General features: G+C 43.3%; 1 protein-coding gene across 2 annotated transcripts in view; it reads left to right on the top strand.

Annotated features, from left to right (window-relative positions):
- Positions 1-18,346, top strand: part of LOC126272400 (uncharacterized) — a 357,356-nt gene that overhangs the window by 276,869 nt on the left and 62,141 nt on the right. For both annotated transcript variants that reach the window (XM_049975227.1, XM_049975228.1), the window contains exons 4-5: positions 5,219-5,338; positions 12,906-13,094. In XM_049975227.1, the coding sequence (XP_049831184.1) occupies positions 5,219-5,338; positions 12,906-13,094 (309 nt within the window). The remainder of the gene's footprint in view (positions 1-5,218; positions 5,339-12,905; positions 13,095-18,346) is intronic.

The following is an 18,346-nucleotide window of genomic DNA, read 5'->3' as shown; positions in this document are numbered from 1 at the left end:
AGCAGCCCTTCATCAGGATGAGTGTTTGTGTCTCGAGGTTGCTTCTTTTTGTTTATTATTTGAAAGTGGCTGGCGGTTCTGGAATATTACGGATCGAATGATTGCAATAAGGGGGATATATATCAGATGCATAAAATTGGGAATAATTTACGTAAATTTTTGTTGTTTGCAATTGTGGAATCCGGCGGAAGCTACTTAAGGCGGCACCTGAGACGCACTGGTTTTTCTGCACCGGATGCATCCAATGTCTGACCAAAAGCATGCGAACACCCTATTTAATGCAGATTTGTCCAATAGATGTCACAAAAGAAGGAAGCGGGGAGTATTGTGTTGTCATTAGGAAAGCAACAACTGCGAAATGTGTCTGTCAGGAGAGCCCAGTGATTTCGAAAGTGGAATAGGCAGTGGCTGTCATCTGAGTAGCATATCGATCAGGGACAGTTCGTCCCTCGTAAAGCTGATTACGTCGGCTGCTGGTGATGCGACTGTGAAATGGAAAAGCGTAGGAGCGACCACAGCTTGATCAAGAAGAGCCAGGTCTCTCCTACTGAAGCGTAGGGACCGTCGGGCATTGCGGACAGTGGTTGCACAAAATAGTATGAAATCAGCGGAAGAAATCACTTGTGAGTTCCAAAGTGCTACCAGTAGTACAGCTAGTACGATGATTCTGCGTGAGTAATTAAAAAGAGAGGGATCAGAGGTCGTGCAGCTCCACGTTAGACACCCATTTCTGCAGGCAGTGTTAAGCGACGCTTGGGGTGATCTAAAGGGCATCGCTACTGGACAGTGAGTGACTGGAAACGAGTGATTTGCAGTGGTGATACTTCACGGCGTAACATTCAGCAATACAACGCAAGTGTTTGGGGGGTGGCGAGTGCCTCTACTACGTTGCCTGCCATCGTGTGCAGTACCAATAGTGAGGTACGGAGGAAGTGGTGTTACAGTGCGAGAATGTTTATCGTAATTGTAGTGTGCCCGTCTTATTGCGCTTAAGAAAATGCTAAATGCGGAAGGAAATGTACACATTTTACAACACTGTGTACAACAAAGGAAAAGGCAATGGTGTGTAGACAACAATCTTCCTGGTCTGGGCTGGTCTGTCCTGACTCCCGATCTGAACGCCTTCAGATTGAATTAGAATGTCGACTGCGATCCAGGTCTCAGCGCCTCTGGTCTCGGCTCTTGAGGAAGAATGGCTGCCATTCCTCCAAGGTCATTCATACCCCTCATTAGAAGTGTTCCGAGCACATTCAAGTCGTCATAAAGGTGAAGGTTGGACACACCTCATACTAATGTACAGTAACAGTCGTCCAGATACTTCTGATCTGATAGTGCACAGTATGACCACGTCCGGCACAGCCTGGCCACCATTTCTTTCAAGTGAAAGCGAAAGTATTGTGGATAGGTGGACGGCATGGCAAAGGGTTCCCCTCAATAGCGACAGGCCTCCTGAAGGAATCAGTCGTAATGATGGCACTGCTCACCTCTTTCATGCGCCCTAAGTGCTGGTTCCGGCATCTAAACAAGACCTTCAGCGTTAAGCAACGTAGAGAAAATTAACTTTGCAATTTTCTACAGCACCCAAACCAACATGAGGAAAAACATTTAACAGTGGAAATCGATGTCTACAGGTTATGTGGCGGGTTACCTGAACACTGAGCTGCTTCATCGATGGATCGGCTGTGCTACAGAAGGAGACAGCTGTTTCATCAAATAGCTTCCCCTATCACCAGATCTCACTCCTTGTGACATTATTCTGTCCGGACACATTAAAGATCTCTTGTATGTACCGGTTCTACCACATGATGTAGCAGAGCTCCTGGAGAGAATACAGGAAGCGACTGCCACAGTCGACGATGATATGCTGGAACGGGTATGGCAAGATTTCTGTTACCGTATTCACGTCTGCCGGGTCACTCATGGTTCGCATATCGCATGTTTGTAAAAAAAAAAAAAAAAAATAGGTTTCTCTTCAAAATAATGCAATATGTAAGACATCTGCACAATGTTTAGTTCTTGTGCAGTAAATAATTGAAAATGTTCCCGGACTTTATGTACAGCCTGTGTTCACAGCATTAGGAACTGATATCCTTTATCCTTCACTCTTGATCCGTTCACCCACTCACTAATTAAGATGTCAGGAATATCAGCCATTTTCAAATAACAAAAGTTGTCGCTATCTTCAGTCCGAAGACTAGTGTGATGCAGCTCTCCATCCCACTCTGTCCTGTGCAAGCCTCCTCATCTGAGTAACTACTGCAACCACATCCTTCTGAATCTGCCTCCTGCTTTCATCTCTTCGTCTCCCTCCACAATTTTTTCTTCCCACACTGCCCTTGACAGCGGAGAAAGTTTCCTACCAACCTATCCGTTCCTTTAGTGAGGTTGTGACACAAATTCCTTTTCTCTCCAATTATATCCATTACCTACTCATTAGTTACGTGATCTACCCACGTAACCTACAAAATTTTTCTAAAGCATCACATTTCAGAAGCCTCTGTTCTCTTCTTGTCTGTACAGCTTATCGTCACGTTTCAGTTCAGTACAAGCCTAAACTCCATAAAAATGCCACCAGGAAACTTCCTAACACCTAAATTTATGTTCTATGTTAATAAATTTTTCTTCTTCAGATACGCTTTTATTGCCACGGCCATTATAGATTTGTCCTCTGTACTTCGGCCATCATAACTTATTTTGCTGCCCAAACAGCAAATCTCTTCTACTAATTTTCCTAATCTTATTATTTCAGTATCGCCCGATTTAATTCAACTCCATTCCATTACTCTTGTTTTGCTTTTGTTAATGTTCATATTATATCCCACTTTCAAGATACTGTCCATTTCGTTAAGCTGTCCTTACAAGTCCTTTGCTGTCTCTGACAGAGTTGCAATGTCTTCGGCAAACAGCAAAGTTTTTGTTTATTCTCGCAGAACAAATTCAATTTTATAGTTTCTCCTTTCTTTCCCTTTTCCTACTTAGCATACATACTGAAAAACATTAGGGGCCAGCTACAAATCTGTCTCCTCCCCTTTCCAGTCACTGCTTCTTTTCACGCCCACTAGCCTATATAATTGGTCTCTGGTTTCTGTACAAGTTGTAAATAACGTTTCGCTCTCGGTGTTTTATTCTTTCTGCCTTCAGTAATTTACAGATTTTGTTTCAGTCAGCATTGTCAAAAGACTTCTCTAAGTCTACAAACACTATAAATGGAGATTAGCTTTTCCTTGATGTATCTTCTAAGACGTGTCGTAGGGTCAGCATTGTCTCGTCTGTTCGAACACTATTCGGAATCCAAGCTGATATCTTCCGAGGTCGGCTTCTTCCAGTTCTTCCATTCTTCTGTAAATAATTTGTGTCAGTAATTTCAACCATGACTTATGAAACTGATCGTTCGTAAATATTCACACCTGCACCATCTGCTTTCTGTGGAACTGGAACTATTACATTCTTCTTTAAGTCTGTCTCATATTTCTTATATTCTGCCCATTGCCTGCTCTCTCAATGATATCAGCATTTCTGGGGGAAAGTCGTCTAATCCCAGGGTCTTGTTTCGAATGAGGTCTCTCAGCAGGTCTCGCAATGTCATATCTCCTATCTCATCTTCATCTACTTACTCTTCCCTTTCTACAACATTACTTTCAAGTTAATTTTCCCTGTAGAGCTTCTCTTTATACTGAGACTTTTCACTCTGCAGCGGAGTGTGCGCTGATATGAAACTTCCTGGCGGATTAAAACTGTGTGCGGGACCGAGACTCGAACTCGGGACCTTTGCCTTTCGCTGGCAAGTGCTCTACCATTTGAGCTACCCAAGCACGAATCACGTCCCGTCCTCACAGCTTTACTTCCGCCAGTACCTTGTCTCCTACCTTCCAAACTTCACAAAAGGTAGGAGACGAGGAACTGGCGGAAGGAAATCTGTGAGGAGGGGGCGTGAGTTGTGCTTGGGTAGCTCGGGTGGTAGAGCACTTGCCGCGAAAGGTAAAGGTCCCGAGTTCGAGTCTCGGTCCGACTCACAGTTTTAATTTGTCAGGAATTTTCTCTCTATATGTTCTTTCCACTTTCCATTTCTCATGTTTCTATTCTTCGCATAGCTTCTATTTCCTACAAAGTCCTTTTTAATTTCCGTATAGACAGTGTCTACCTTTTCCCCAGTAATACATGCTACTGTATACTTATTTGTTCTCTAGCCACTCTTGCTTGGACTTTATCCACTTCTTGTCAATCTTATTTTTTAGACATTTGCATTCCCTGCTTCATTTGCGCCATTTTTATATTTTCTCCGTTACTTACTTAAACGCAAAATCTCTTGTGATACCCAAGGATTTATACTAGGGCTTGTCTTTTTACCTATTTTATCCTATGCTGCCTTCCCTCTTTCATATCTCAAAGATATCGATTTGTCATCTAATTTATACATGCATGTCCGAAGGAATATTACATCGTAATTCGGAATAACACAGGCAGTGCAGCGTCGTATTTATCCGCCGACACCGGGCAAGCGATTTTCAAGTAACGTATCTCCCATATATGGGAATATATATAACGGATGTGCGAGTAAAGGTTGTAGACACGTGGTTGACGACGTATGGAAGTTTGAGTCCGGCCGCGAGTCGTGATCAGACAGCCTGAGGGCGTGGCGACCACTCGCGATAAACGGGAACTCTGGTTTGGAACTCCGCTGCAGCACAAATTATCATTGTCGTCATTCTAGCATAAAACTGATGGTCTTCCATATCCGCAATGCGAATACGCTCCAAGTACATGTTTATCTGATATCTCCACACATACCCTTCCTTTGTGGTTTCATCTAAGGTACGGCAGCTATTTGTATCGTTGAGGCGTTCATGGGGCAGAAAAAAAAATACAAAACAGGAAGCACAAGCCGCATATTGTGATGCTTAAAGCAGAAAATAGGGACGTGCATGAGGGCTCCCTGCAATAGCGGCTGAAACGTTGCTGGTTTTATCAAATGGCTTGGCGAAACACAAAAAAGTATTTTATTGAAATTAAGCAGCGAATTCTTACGAATTCAATATGTTTGTCGGGAATAAATGTAAGTCTTTCATTGCAGCATGTACCCTCCACAAAAAGTTTTCCCACTGGCTCCACCACCACACTACTGCCACGACACCATCTGCACTTAATATTGCAAGTTTCTGCTGCTACTCATGGCTGATGTAGATTGTAAGCTGTGAGTCAGACTGTGTGGTTCTTGCAGAGCATGCGTGTGAGGACTTCCGGTGCACGCGAGAGTTCTGCATCGACACGGACCTCGTCTGCGACGACGTCAACCACTGCGGCGACGCGTCTGACGAGGCAGGCAGCACCGTCTGTCCACGTGAGTACACACTGAAGTGCTAACCCACCTTACATTCCAGTAATGAGACTAGCGTCCACCGTCCAAATGACCACGCTTCGTGTTGACCCATACCTGCCCTTAATAACAGGTATCTTCTAGTACACCAACAAACGTTTTCCCTGTGGGTAACATGAGTACCTGTCAAACCGCTGACCAACTTCCATAACACTCTTAGACTACTGCACCATTTATAAACTATTTAATTACATTCAACGTACTGGTCAAACACTAACTCATCGTAGCAAATCATGTGTTTTAATAATAGTAACAACGACCTGAAGCTATCGATAGCAGACTAGATGCTAAAACGTTGCTTTTAGATCTTAGCAAAGCCATTGAGACTATCGACTTTTACTTGATAAGCTTCCAGGCTATATTTCTCTCTATGTGCTGTGCTCACACCTAACGTTTTCCCAACAACGACATATGTTAGGAACGACAGAGTCTTCATGGAGACAGTATGAGGCGGTCTTCGAGATTCGGTTGTAGGTGCAGTATTCTCCTGTGCATCAGTGATCCTAAGTGCAAATCCATCCAACCAACCTGAAGACAGCTGTTGTTAAAGTTAATGCTGACCTGCGTGCAAATTACGCACATTATATGCGATTGAAACTCGGTCCACATGTAATCGGTCCTGATTGGTCAGTCTACGCTTATTCGCCGAAATTTAGGATCTCTATGATCTATAATCATACGTGGGTAATTATAAATTTCTCATCCTTAGGAAAGATCCTAGAAATTGGAAACCCTAAGTGATTTGAGCACATAGCTAGGATTTGTAGGAAAGCATCAGTATGTCTCAGTTGCCTACAACAATGCAAGAAGTTCTCCCATTTGAACTGAGGAAGAAACTTATGGGAACGAGTGTACCTCTAACTGTTGTTTACAACGAAGTTATAGTGCAAGGTATTTCTCAGGAAAGCCCAGGGCATGTGTATGTGGATGGTGAGTGCCTGCATACGGTATGTTAATGACTTTCGACTTTTTGATCATTTTACTGTACTGACTACATGCAGACAAGCGCAGAGAATTCCATACGCTGTATGCTTTACCGTATTATCAACGTATCAGACCTTCAAGTCTCTTCGAAACAACACAGAAGAAATACTCGTTCACACCGCAGCTAAATACCAACTGTCTCACTCCATCATTCAACCAACTTTTCTAAGTCTTTTCCGGTTGCTGGAACACAACTCGGGGACGTTCCCTCTCATTAGTTAACAGAACTCAGAAACATCTGCAGCTTTGGATGCCATTAATGAGTTCCACACTGCACAACACAATTAAAGGTTTACATTCCCGAAACAACGTAATTATTTACCATTATGCCGTACAAGTTTAAAATTTGGCTCAAATATGACTGTAACCTCTCTCTGTAATCATGAATAAGTGTGCGGCGCTTTGCTACGTCACTCTCTGGCTCCTCGAAGCTTCAAACAGCAGAGTGTCGACACACCCGAAAAGAAGAGACCAGAGCTCAGGCGATCGCGTAAGATGTAAGGTGGCTTAATTTTGTCACATTGGCACCAAATCCCAACCCAATTCTGCCCAACGCCACAGTGGGCGAATCACGCGCTGGGACGTTCGTCGCACGCCCTCTTAGCCACATTTCACCCTTTTATGACGCCACCACGACGGAGGTTAGGAACGTGACGGCAGGGGTTAAAATCAGCGGTTTTCTTATGCGTGATCGAGGAAGACGTTTCAGACACACCACCGCTCAGAATCGACACGAAAATGTCGCAAGGACTGGCGTATAGAGTGTCAATGGAATCCCCCCCCCCCTTTTACCTTGAAGTATTGAAGACCACACATTTAGCTGTCAAAATCTTCAGTTCACAGTGCAGTGAGCAACAGTACGACGTCCTTGACAGTCTTCAACACTGCTGACACTCCATGACCATTTCAGCCCTTCTCTAGGGACATCATGCGCTACTAGATGTGATCATATCCCTTTGAATTGCTGTGCGACCGCAATTTTTTCTGTGGTGCACAGTGTGTAACTATAAGGGACTACTCAAGACCAGTCGACGAAATTCGAATACGATCCGAAGCAGCAAAGGTTGCCTAAGCTTTTTCAGCCCTATTATTTTTCTACTTCCTGTAGCGTTAACACAGAAGGATACGACATTAATACATGTGGGAATACAATGGCCCCTCCCCCTGTGCTAAATTTTGCAGTATTGTCAGTGGCACCCGCCCACGATTTTTGGGCACTATAATAAAGCGCATGCACAGAGAAAACGTAGGAGAGGCCTTACCATTTGCTAGTATGCATACTGGAACGGAGAGGTGTCAAGTGGTTGCCTGCCTGCAAACACCTAGGATTCTCGTCATGGGTTTTCTCTGACAGACGCATTTTTAAAGTGCTCAAAGAATGTGGGCTGGTGACACTGAGGATGCCGCCGAACCGAAGGGTCTTAGAATAACCCTTTGCTGTTTTATTCATGCGTGTATCAATGTCACACACCTCCATGGTAACGCCGCAGGAGGGCCCGGAACAGGAATCCTGAAGAAGCATAAGCCCCGTTTCCTGCTTTGGATCACGTTCAAATGTCATCGATTGTTTTTGAATGGCCCCTTGTGTCTCCTCACTGTACTCCAGAGAAATAACTGCAGTCCCACTGCGCTATGTAGAGTGCAATCACATTCAATGTGGATGATGGCCTAGATGTTTTAGGGAAGCGTTGAAGCCATTGATTGGTGTCAGCAGTTTTAAATATGGTCAAGAGACCATCTCCTTGCTCGTCGCAATGTGAGCTGTCGTCTTAGACTGTAAAATGTGTGGAAATCAAAGCCTCAACTGAAAAAGTGGTTTCAGTGTAACCCTCTATGACACTCCCTGAGGCGTTATCGTGTCGATTCTGAGCGGAAGTGTTTTACTGTGCCGGCCGGTGTGGCCGAGCGGTTCTAGGCGCTTCAGTCTGGAACCGTGCGGCCTCTACGTTCGCAGGTTCGAATCCTGCCTCGGGCACGGATGTGTGTGATGTCTTTGGGATAGTTAGGTTTAAGTAGTTCTAAGCTCTAGGGGACTGATGACCTCAGATGTTAAGTCCCATAGTGCTCAGAGCCATTTGAACCATTTATTTTGTTTTACTCTGCCACACTAAAAAAAAAACCGTACGATATCAATGCTGGGCAACGTGTTCTTAATACGTACAGTCGTTAAAAGATGGGGCAAAATGTGAGAAACAGGGGGTACGATAACCTTGCCATCGTTTGATACGACAACGGTGGCTCTGGGAAGAATTGTGATGAAATTTTAATGCCGATGTAACATCATTAACCCATCTTAAACCTCACATGAACTTCTGCGCTCTGGTCTTTTTTTCGCTTGTGTCATCTTGCTGTTTCGAGAGTCACGGAACCTACAGCTATATCGGAGGGTGCCACACTTTTGCATCATTACAGAAGAAGATTGTAGAGTTCTTTAAGCCAAATTTTAAACTTATACATCGAAAGTGGAAATTATTATGGGATTTCTAACCAGTGAACCATCAATTATGCTGCGTATTGTCTATTACTGAACGATATAATGGTTCCCAGAACAGGCTATGCAGCTCACTTCATCGAAAGGTGATGATGATAATGATGTTACTGAACGTTTATCCCCGTACGAGGCACCCTGAACTACTTATCTATGGCCTATCTAGTGGCTTTCAGAGTAATAAAAATTTTATTTTCATTACTGGAGATAATTATTGACATAATTAAAAAATTTAGTATTCTGTCATGTTATGTAGTTCTGTATTACAGTTATGCACAGTTTCTATTTCTTGAGGCAGTGTTACTCACTGCGTCACAGACCAAGTCAATGCGAGTATTTCTATCCGATATCTGAAAATGCGAACATATATGTGCTTGCAACAAACTTCACATATAATTTCAAACCCTAGGGAAATGTTTTTAGCTGATGCTCCACAAAAAAGATGAAAGAAACATTTTCGCCATTCGCCATTCGCCATTCACTCAAACTATCAATCACAACATTTCATTGAGATGCATGGAAACTAGATTTTGGTTTTGCTTTTGCTTAAGACAAAGCACGAATTACTGAGATTGTACTCCTACAGTATTAATAGGACTTATCGACTTTCAACAAAATTTAATTGTAATTTCAAATCTTTGCTAAATTTCTTCTCCCTTACAAGCTTAAAGGTAAATATTTAACACATTAAACTCATTTGCAGAGTTCCCAGCAATTTGAAGCTGTTTTATAAGTTGTATTTCGATTCTTCAGCGAACAGAGAGTTTACTGTTATCTATTAAACCGACATTAACATTTGCGTTTATTCCTTACGTATCCCATACAACTTTTCCACTACCCAGGTTCCAAACTTTAGCGTCAATTGATTCCCATTTCCCAAAGCCACTAGGTGGTGCGGTCTATCTGAATTTCTCTCTTCCCCCCCCCCCTTCCCGCCGAACACTCTGTCGCACAAAATCTTAATTTTAGAAATAAATTATGTTTCTTCAATTGCCACTACTTTTGTCATTACTATTGGCAATAATAGTGTAGCTAGTACTCGTGTTATTACTTTTACTTCTTAGTCAGTACTATTCTTCTAACTGACATTAACGTAAATCTTTTTTGAAACAATTTTTAATTTGATTACTTATTATTAGTAGGTATCATATCAAAATTATTAAAGTTCTTCAAGTAACTAATACATGCATAAAACCTTGCTAAAATGTAAGACAGTGCTTGAAGGTCCTCATCTAATGAGGTTAAATATGTAAATAGTAAAATAATTGTTTCGATGCTATGAAGTAGGCTGGTATAATATTTTATTTTACAGTCGAATGAAGCACTTTAGTCAATACAGCTGTAAAAAAGTTATATCCGTCCGATAAGTGAGACTCCACTACAGTTTCTCAATTGTGATAGAGTATGGATAAATTGTTTTTCACAGATTCATAAACGGTCACGAAAACAAACTAAGGTTGAACTTTGACCAAAACTGATACACGACATTATGGCCAACTGAAATATTAGCAACTTAAGCTGATTTCTAATATCGAATGACGAAACTGCCACAGTGAAATTTAATTTAACCATTCCTGCTATGCGTGACTAGTACAACCGAGATTAGGCCTCGAATCGTTCCGGTCAAAGTGCATGCACAGTTTTGTAATTGTAATCATTTGTTTATTGCCATGTTGAACTGTGGAACCATTTGCAGTTTTCATAACTCCAACGTGTTGGGTGTAGTGGACAACAGTTCATTTTAGATTGTGAAGCAAAAAGAGACAGCCAGAGTTGCAACCAAAATTATTGGTTATTTAGTCGGTGACCCTACTTACTAGGCACATTGTCACTCCAGCCGATGTTTGACAAGTAAAACGCCCGTCCAAAATAGTACAGAGTTGTGCTGTTAAAAAGAGCCCACCTCTCCTTTGCAACACTCCGACTTCTGAAATAAAAAGCTACAACAATGGAGAGTTTTATGCAATAATCCATTGTTAGCATTCTTCTGTCAGCATTTCAGTTTATTTCATCAGTGAAATTATAAGTTTCTCTTTGCGATCTGAAAAATGTCTTTCTCGATAGAAGAAAGAACTGAAATTATGGAAGCATATGTGAAACCAGGTTCGATTATGGATGCTCGCGAAATTTTCGGAGTCAAGTATCCAGTCAGAGGGCTTCCAACAAAGACAGTATTACAGAGTCTATACAAAAACTGACGCACCTATGGATGTGTGCAAAGTATAAGACGACTAAGAATTCTTTCAGTTCGCATACCATAAGGTGTTGCAGAAATTCGCCAAAGAATTGTTCAGATTTCAAAGAAGTCTACACGTAAATCGGCCCAGCAGACGCATAGGAGGAGTTGCCAGCGGATGTTGAAAAGCCTTAATTTAAAGCCATACCGTGTAATGGTTGAGCTGTAATTACGGAAGGATGACAGTCAGAAAAGTGTACGTTATTGCAAGTGGCTTTTGAATAACATCAGCGACGGTGTGTTAGACACCCTTCCTTTAGAACATAAGTGATGAAGTACAGTTTCATCTTTCCGGTCATGCCAATTCCCGGAACACGAGGTAGTGGGTAATTGAGACCCCTAACATTGTGTGTCACCACACACTCCTCGATGGAAACGTCGAATTTCTTTCAGGAGTGCTAGTTCTGCAAGGTTCGCAGGAGAGCTTCTGTAAAGTTTGGAAGGTAGGAGACGAGGTACTGGCAGAAGTAAAGCTGTGAGGAAGGGGCGTGAGTCGTGCTTGGGTAGCTCAGATGGTAGAGCACTTGCCGGCGAAAGGCAAAGGTGCCGAGTTCTAGTCTCGGTCCCGCACACAGTTTTAATCTGCCAGGAAGTTTCATATAATTTGATGCTGTGTAAGAGGGACGCCCATCACTGGACCGACATTTTTTTACGGTACCATCTACACGGTTGTATATATAGACATTTAATACATTTTTTCCTTAAGTGACTGAATATGAAATACAATATTGCCTCTTCCAGCAAGATGGAGTAAGTTGCCACACGTATAATGTATCGCTGGAACGATTTCATTATGTTTTCACTGAGCAACGAACTGTCAGGAAACATTTATTGCCACTACGTTCGTCGGATCTAATAACAAGTGATATTTTCCTGTGGCGACACTTGAAGAGCAACGTCTACGAAAAACACCCACACACAATACAGGAAGTAAAAGAAAGCACCTGCCGTGAATTTGGCGTCATCGATATCCTAACTTTACGCACGGTGTATCTGAACAGGCTTCCACGTGCACGGCTGTGTACTGTTGCTGCAGGGGATCACTTACAGCATATTCGATAAATATGTATTTCACTATATTTTTCACTGTAAATACATGGTAAGTCCATTTCAAATGGTTCAAATGGCTCTGAGCACTGTGGGACTTAAATTCTGAGGTCATTAGTCCCATAGAACTTAGAACTACTTAGACCTAACTAACGTAAGGATATCACACAGATCCATGCCCGAGGCAGGGTTTGAACCTGCGACCGTAGCGGTCGCGAGGTTCGTGACTGAACCGCTCGGCCACATCGGCCGGCTCCATTTCAGCTCTTCGTTTCTGTAATTTCACTGAATTCACTTAAATGGGCTACTTTTAACTGTGCCACCAAGTACTAAATAAAATGGGGCCATTCACATAGGTGCCCACTTTATTTACTTCTTTCTTTGGACGGACATTTTACTTGGAAAACATTGGTTGGTATGAGAATGGGCATAGCCCGAAACCGCTCACAATCTAAACAAACATCCGTTTTAGTTGCAGCTCTGGTTGTCTCTTTTTGCATCACAAGCACATTTTCATCCAATGTTTCATTCTTGGTGTCGCAATTTTCAGGTATAATTGTATACATTCCGGTTTTGTGATGCAGAATTTTAAGTTTGTATGTTAAAAAAGTATGTGTGGAAAATAAAAAAATCAAAAAGAAACGAGAGGTGAAGATGGGGAGGATGGGGGTAGGGGGGGGGGGAGTGCATGTTGAGAGTGTGTGTGTGAGAGAGACAGTGTGTGCGGGTGTGGGACAGACAGCGGTGCAGCGCGGGCGGCGCGCGTCGTGTTGCAGAGAGCGGGCCGCGTTCCGTGCTGGGGCTGTCGCCGACGATGCTGGTGGTGGCGGTGGTGAGCGCGCTGCTGCTGCTGAGCGCCGCCGCCGCCGCGCTCGCCGTCTGCCTCTGCCGGCGCTCCCGCGGCCGCCGCGGGCCGCTGCCGTCCACGCCGCAGCCGCCGCCCACCACCAACACCTCCTTCCCGTGTAAGGCCGCACTCCACAACTCCAGGCTCCGCTCTGCTGCGGTCCTCTAGAGCTTACTGCCATTAGTCCTGGGATCCATTGGACGTCTCGGGTACTGGTGCTCTGTCATATACGGTGTGTGTGACAAACGTAATGAGACTGACAACACTCTGAGCGATCTGCCAACGCTGTGTTGTTCTACTTGTGCAGACCAGTGTGTTCATCCTTTCCAGATACTCAGTCCGAGTTTCAGCTCCGTACAGCCATCACGTGACTTTAGAGAGCGCTATCAGTCAACTTGTGTTTCTGCTGTCTGCTAACAGAATGCAACACTACTACAGTTTCTTAGTAGTGATAGAGTATGGCTAAGTTATTTTTCACAGATTCGTAACCGATCACAAAACAGACTAACGTTGAACTTTGACCGAAACTGATGCACGACGATAATGCTAACTGAAGTTTTAGCAACTTAAGCTGCTTACTAATCATCAAAACTGCCAATGTGAAATTTAACTTAACCATTTCCACTGTCCGTGAATAGTATAACCGAAATCAGGCCTCGAATCCTTCCGGTCAAATTGCGTGAACAGTTTTGTAATTCTGTGTACTGAACTGTGGAACCAACATTAGAACATCATTACGCCATCAAGTTTTGTGTTAAACTTGGGGAATATGCGAGTGTGGCCCTACAAAAATTGAAAAAAATGTCTATGGGGAACATTCCACATCGAGATCTAAGTTTTTCACTGGAACTAATCATTTTGGGAAGGCGGAGAACGAGTTGAAGATAAACCTCTCTCATGGAGACCTTCAACGTCAAAAACCGACGAAGACTAAATGGTGGCTCTGAGCACTATGGGACTTAACATCTGTGGTCGTCAGTTCCCTAGAACTTAGAACTACTTAAACCTAACTAACCTAAGGACATCACACACACCCATGCCCGAGGCAGGATTCGAACCTGCGACCGTAGCAGTCGCGCGGTTCCGGACTGATCGCCTAGAACCGCTAGACCACCGCGGCCGGCTCCGACGAAAACGTCGAACGTGCGCGTGCTCTGGTGAGATCAGACCGCCAGGAACACGATGTCCTCCGAAGTCTCAGGAAAATGGACAATCGAGTGAGACCGGACGTTATGGACAAGTGGACGCTGCACCGTGAGAACGTCCCTTGTCATACGGCCGTCTACATAATAAAATTGTTTACCTCAAAAGTTATTTCCGTTGTTCCACAGCCCAGAATTCATCTGATGTGAAGTATTGTGCATTTTTTATTTTCATATTATTGACAAATATCTTAAAAGGCCTTCATTTGGGGACTCTGGAGAAAATTCGAGAGAATATGACCGATATGTTGAAGGCCCTGCTAGCTCAACCCTTTTAGCCATTCTGCTAAGATTGGGAAGAACGGCTCCCTCAATGTATAGCTGCCGAAGGGAACTACTCAAAAAAGTCTCATTACGTTTCTCAATCACCTCGCATGCAACAGTGAACTTCTGTTAGCACCATGCCTGGCGTGTCGAAGTATTAATTTCTCTCTCTTATAATGAAGTTGTCCGAGAGGCAGCGGAGAACAGATTAACGTTAGAATTAGTGCAGTTCACGAGTTGGTGCTCTCCTGTCTCTGCGTCTAATACATTGTTTTACGAAGTTATGAGAGACCACAACTACTTTAGTCACGGATGGGACTCGACAGGCGAACTCAGTTTCCTGATAACCTGTTTTCTTTGATCGTGTCCTCAAGATCCGCTTACCTCATGACTTCTCTTTGTTCGATGCAGTATTGTTCGCGATCCTGAGGGCATCGAACCAAATGATATGTGTTGCAGCTGCTAAATTATTCGCCTGTTACGACTCCCTGAGTGGCCTTAACTCTCTACAGCATTTGTAGCCAGCTCCTAAAGTAGTCCAGAACACCCACGAATCCCTTAGTTACCTACAGAGGGTGCCAAAGTAGTCCATAATACCCACTAATCCCTTAGCTACTTACAGAGGCTATCTGAGGAAGTGTCTTTCTGCTGGGTGCCAGAGGACATGTGTGTTAACCAGAGCGAACTGACCAATGTAGCAGCCAAGGAGGCGTGTCGTGATAACCAGTTAGTTCTGTGTGGCACCTCATTACATGTTATCACTTCTCTTTTGAGGTACACAGTCATGTGCAAATGTGAAGAACAGTGACTGGCAGCGACTAGTAAGATTAGCAGCTCAGTCGTGGCGCACCTCCTCCAGCCACACAGATGGCATCAGATCCTTTTCATTCGTCTTCACACAGGACGCAGCCCTATGGCACATGACAACTCGCTCCAGCGAGAAGGCCCCCAATGTGTGGTGGTTATGCTGTACAAAGATCGGTGCACTACGTTTCAGCAGTTTGTGTTTTATATACAGGCAAGAGGGTGGCAGCTAATTTACTGACAGCTCTGTCCTCTATTTTAACTGACAATGTCACGAATGTATTGCGACTTTTAAGGCTCTAAGCACTCTCTGTCCTCTATTTTAACTGATAATGTCACGAATGTATTGCGACTTTTAAGGCTCTAAGCACTGTAGACTTGTTCTCTAAATTTCTAGGGAGAAGTTTTTAATTTGTTCTCAGGGTGTCTAGCTAATCTATGTTTTTTGTAAGTGATCACCCAGCCACATATTCCTGCGTAATTATTTTAGCTGTCCTCTTCTATTACTTACTTTCTTCACAGTTTACAACATCTAATCTTATTTATTCTATCTTACAGGTTGTGAGTCACTGTGATTGTGCCGGTGACCGTGACTGAAATTCGAAGACAGTGTAATTATGTAGGACTTACTCGTCCTTGTTTCAGAACAATTTTGAGATTTTCACGACATTCATTTCTACTACGTCCCGTCAGGGCGATGATAATCTCTAGCCATTGGACGCCCATAAACCACCAACACACACACACACACACACACACACACACACACACACACACACACACACACACGCTAGGAGTAACAATATAATTTTAGTTATCACATCGACAAAATTCATACTTCAACCATAAATGTGCCTCACATTTCCCAACGATCGCTACCTTTCGGAGATCTAGGTTGAAGAAGACTATGCTTCCTACTGAGTGAACGTCTTACTTGGAAAATCTCGTCGCCTACCTGTAAATGCCAATCGTTTCGTTCTCCAGGGGAATAGTAAGAAATCCGTGAGTTGCGTGTCAGGAGAATAAGGAGGGGCAAGATGTTGGCAAAATTTGATCCATGCAATAATATGTGTAATTCTGTCCTACGCTCCACTTTTACTACTTCAATTAACTCCGTCAAAGAGATTTCAGTAAAGTGCTCATGTGAGGCTTTTGCACATTACGAATATAATTCGTCAGTACCACAATATGGCAGTTCTAAAATGCACTTGTCATAATCTTGCCCGATAATGACTGTGTTTTTGCCTTTTCAGGTGATAGTGAATCCACATGTTCCCTTCTACTTGCTTTGCTGCTGTGTTTGGAGGACGTAGTAAAATACACAGCTTACGCCCATTGTGGTTAGTATCCAAAGAGGTCATTTGTATCGGCTTGACACAGTTGCAACATTACCGTTGCAGGTTCGGTTCGGAGGAAGCTGTGGGTATTTGTGAGCGGTGACAAAGTGCCAAAGCGGCTACCTTTGGCATGTTCAGAATGTTGTATAAGACGTAGGAACCTGACCTTTGACCGAGTTACTTTTTCCACTATCGTCGCGATTGTGACACGACGGTCTTAAAGCACCAGCGCCTCCACTTGCCTCGCGATTCACAGTTGATCACAGAGACATTATCTGTCCTTTTGCTCATCGGTCAGACTTGTTTGATCATACTGTAGGCGCATGTACCACTTAACCATTGTATTCTATGAAGGTGAATTGTTTCCATAAAACTGCACCAACGCAGCATGAACAGTTGAAGCGTTGTTCCCCTTGAAATGCAGAAAACGTGCTATCTCGTTTCGACTCCTCTAGGGGCGTTCTGTGATGCTCTGGCGACAGGATTTCATTGCGTGTCAGCACTACAGACACGTAACTGCGAATCAACCAAAAATTCCAGAATGAGGTCCCGAGTTCGAGTCTCGGTCCGGTACACAGTTTTAATCTGCCAGGAAGTCTCAACCAAAAATTGGTTACCCAACTTTATATTTTCATAGTGACACTTAAAACCTGATCAGCAGCCCTCGTGTGCTTATGATAGTCATGATGTTTATGGACTATTAATTATATAGCGCCACTAGTGCTCATGTTCAATGATAAAAGAATACGAGATACATAAATCCTACAATGCGCAACGGTATTAAACGACCAGTTTTTCAAAAACACATAATTGCCTCCCATTGTGACGCAGAAGTTTGAAATTCTGGTCAAAGATGCCTACAACCTTCTGCTGTCCCTCTGTCATCATCATTATCATCATCATTTAAGACTGATTATGCCTTTCAGCGTTCAGTCTGGAGCATAGCCCCCTTACAAAATTCCTCCATGTTCCCCTATTCAGTGCTAACATTGGTGACACTTCTGATGTTAAACCTATTACTTCAAAATCATTCTTAACCGAATCCAGGTATCTTCTCCTTGGTCTGCCCCGACTCCTCCTACCCTCTATTGCTGAACCAATGAGACTCTTGAGTAACCTTGCTACTCCCATGCGTGTAACATGACCCCACCATCTAAGCCTGTTCGCCCTGAGTGCTACATCTATAGAGTTCATTCCCAGTTTTTCTTTGATTTCCTCATTGTGGACACCCTCCTGCCATTGTTCCCATCTACTAGTACCTGCAATCATCCTACCTACTTTCATATCCGTAACCTCAACCTTGTTGAAATGGTAACCTGAATCCACCCAGCTTTCGCTCCCATACAACAAAGTTGGTCGAAAGATTGAATGGTGCACAGATAACTTAGTCTTTGTACTGGCTTCCATCTTGCAGAAGAGAGTAGATCGTACCTGAGCGCTCACTGCATTGGCTTTACTACACCTAGCTTCCAGTTCTTTCACTATGTTGCCATCCTGTGAGAATATGCATCCTAAGTACTTGAAACCGTCCACCTGTTCTAACTTTGTTCCTCCTATTTGGCACTCAGTCCGTTTATATTTCTTTCCCACTGACATTAGTTTCGTTTTGGAGATGCTAATCTTCATACCATAGTCCTTACATTTCTGATTTAGCTCTGAAATATTACTTTGCAAACATTCAATCGTATCTGCCATGACAACTAAGTCATCCGCATATGCAAGACTGCTTATTTTGTGTTCACATATCTCAATCTTACCCAGCC

This window comes from Schistocerca gregaria, chromosome 5, assembly GCF_023897955.1.
Source record: "Schistocerca gregaria isolate iqSchGreg1 chromosome 5, iqSchGreg1.2, whole genome shotgun sequence".
Classification (NCBI taxonomy): domain Eukaryota; kingdom Metazoa; phylum Arthropoda; class Insecta; order Orthoptera; family Acrididae; genus Schistocerca; species Schistocerca gregaria.
This window is presented reverse-complemented; position numbering and strand designations above follow the sequence as displayed.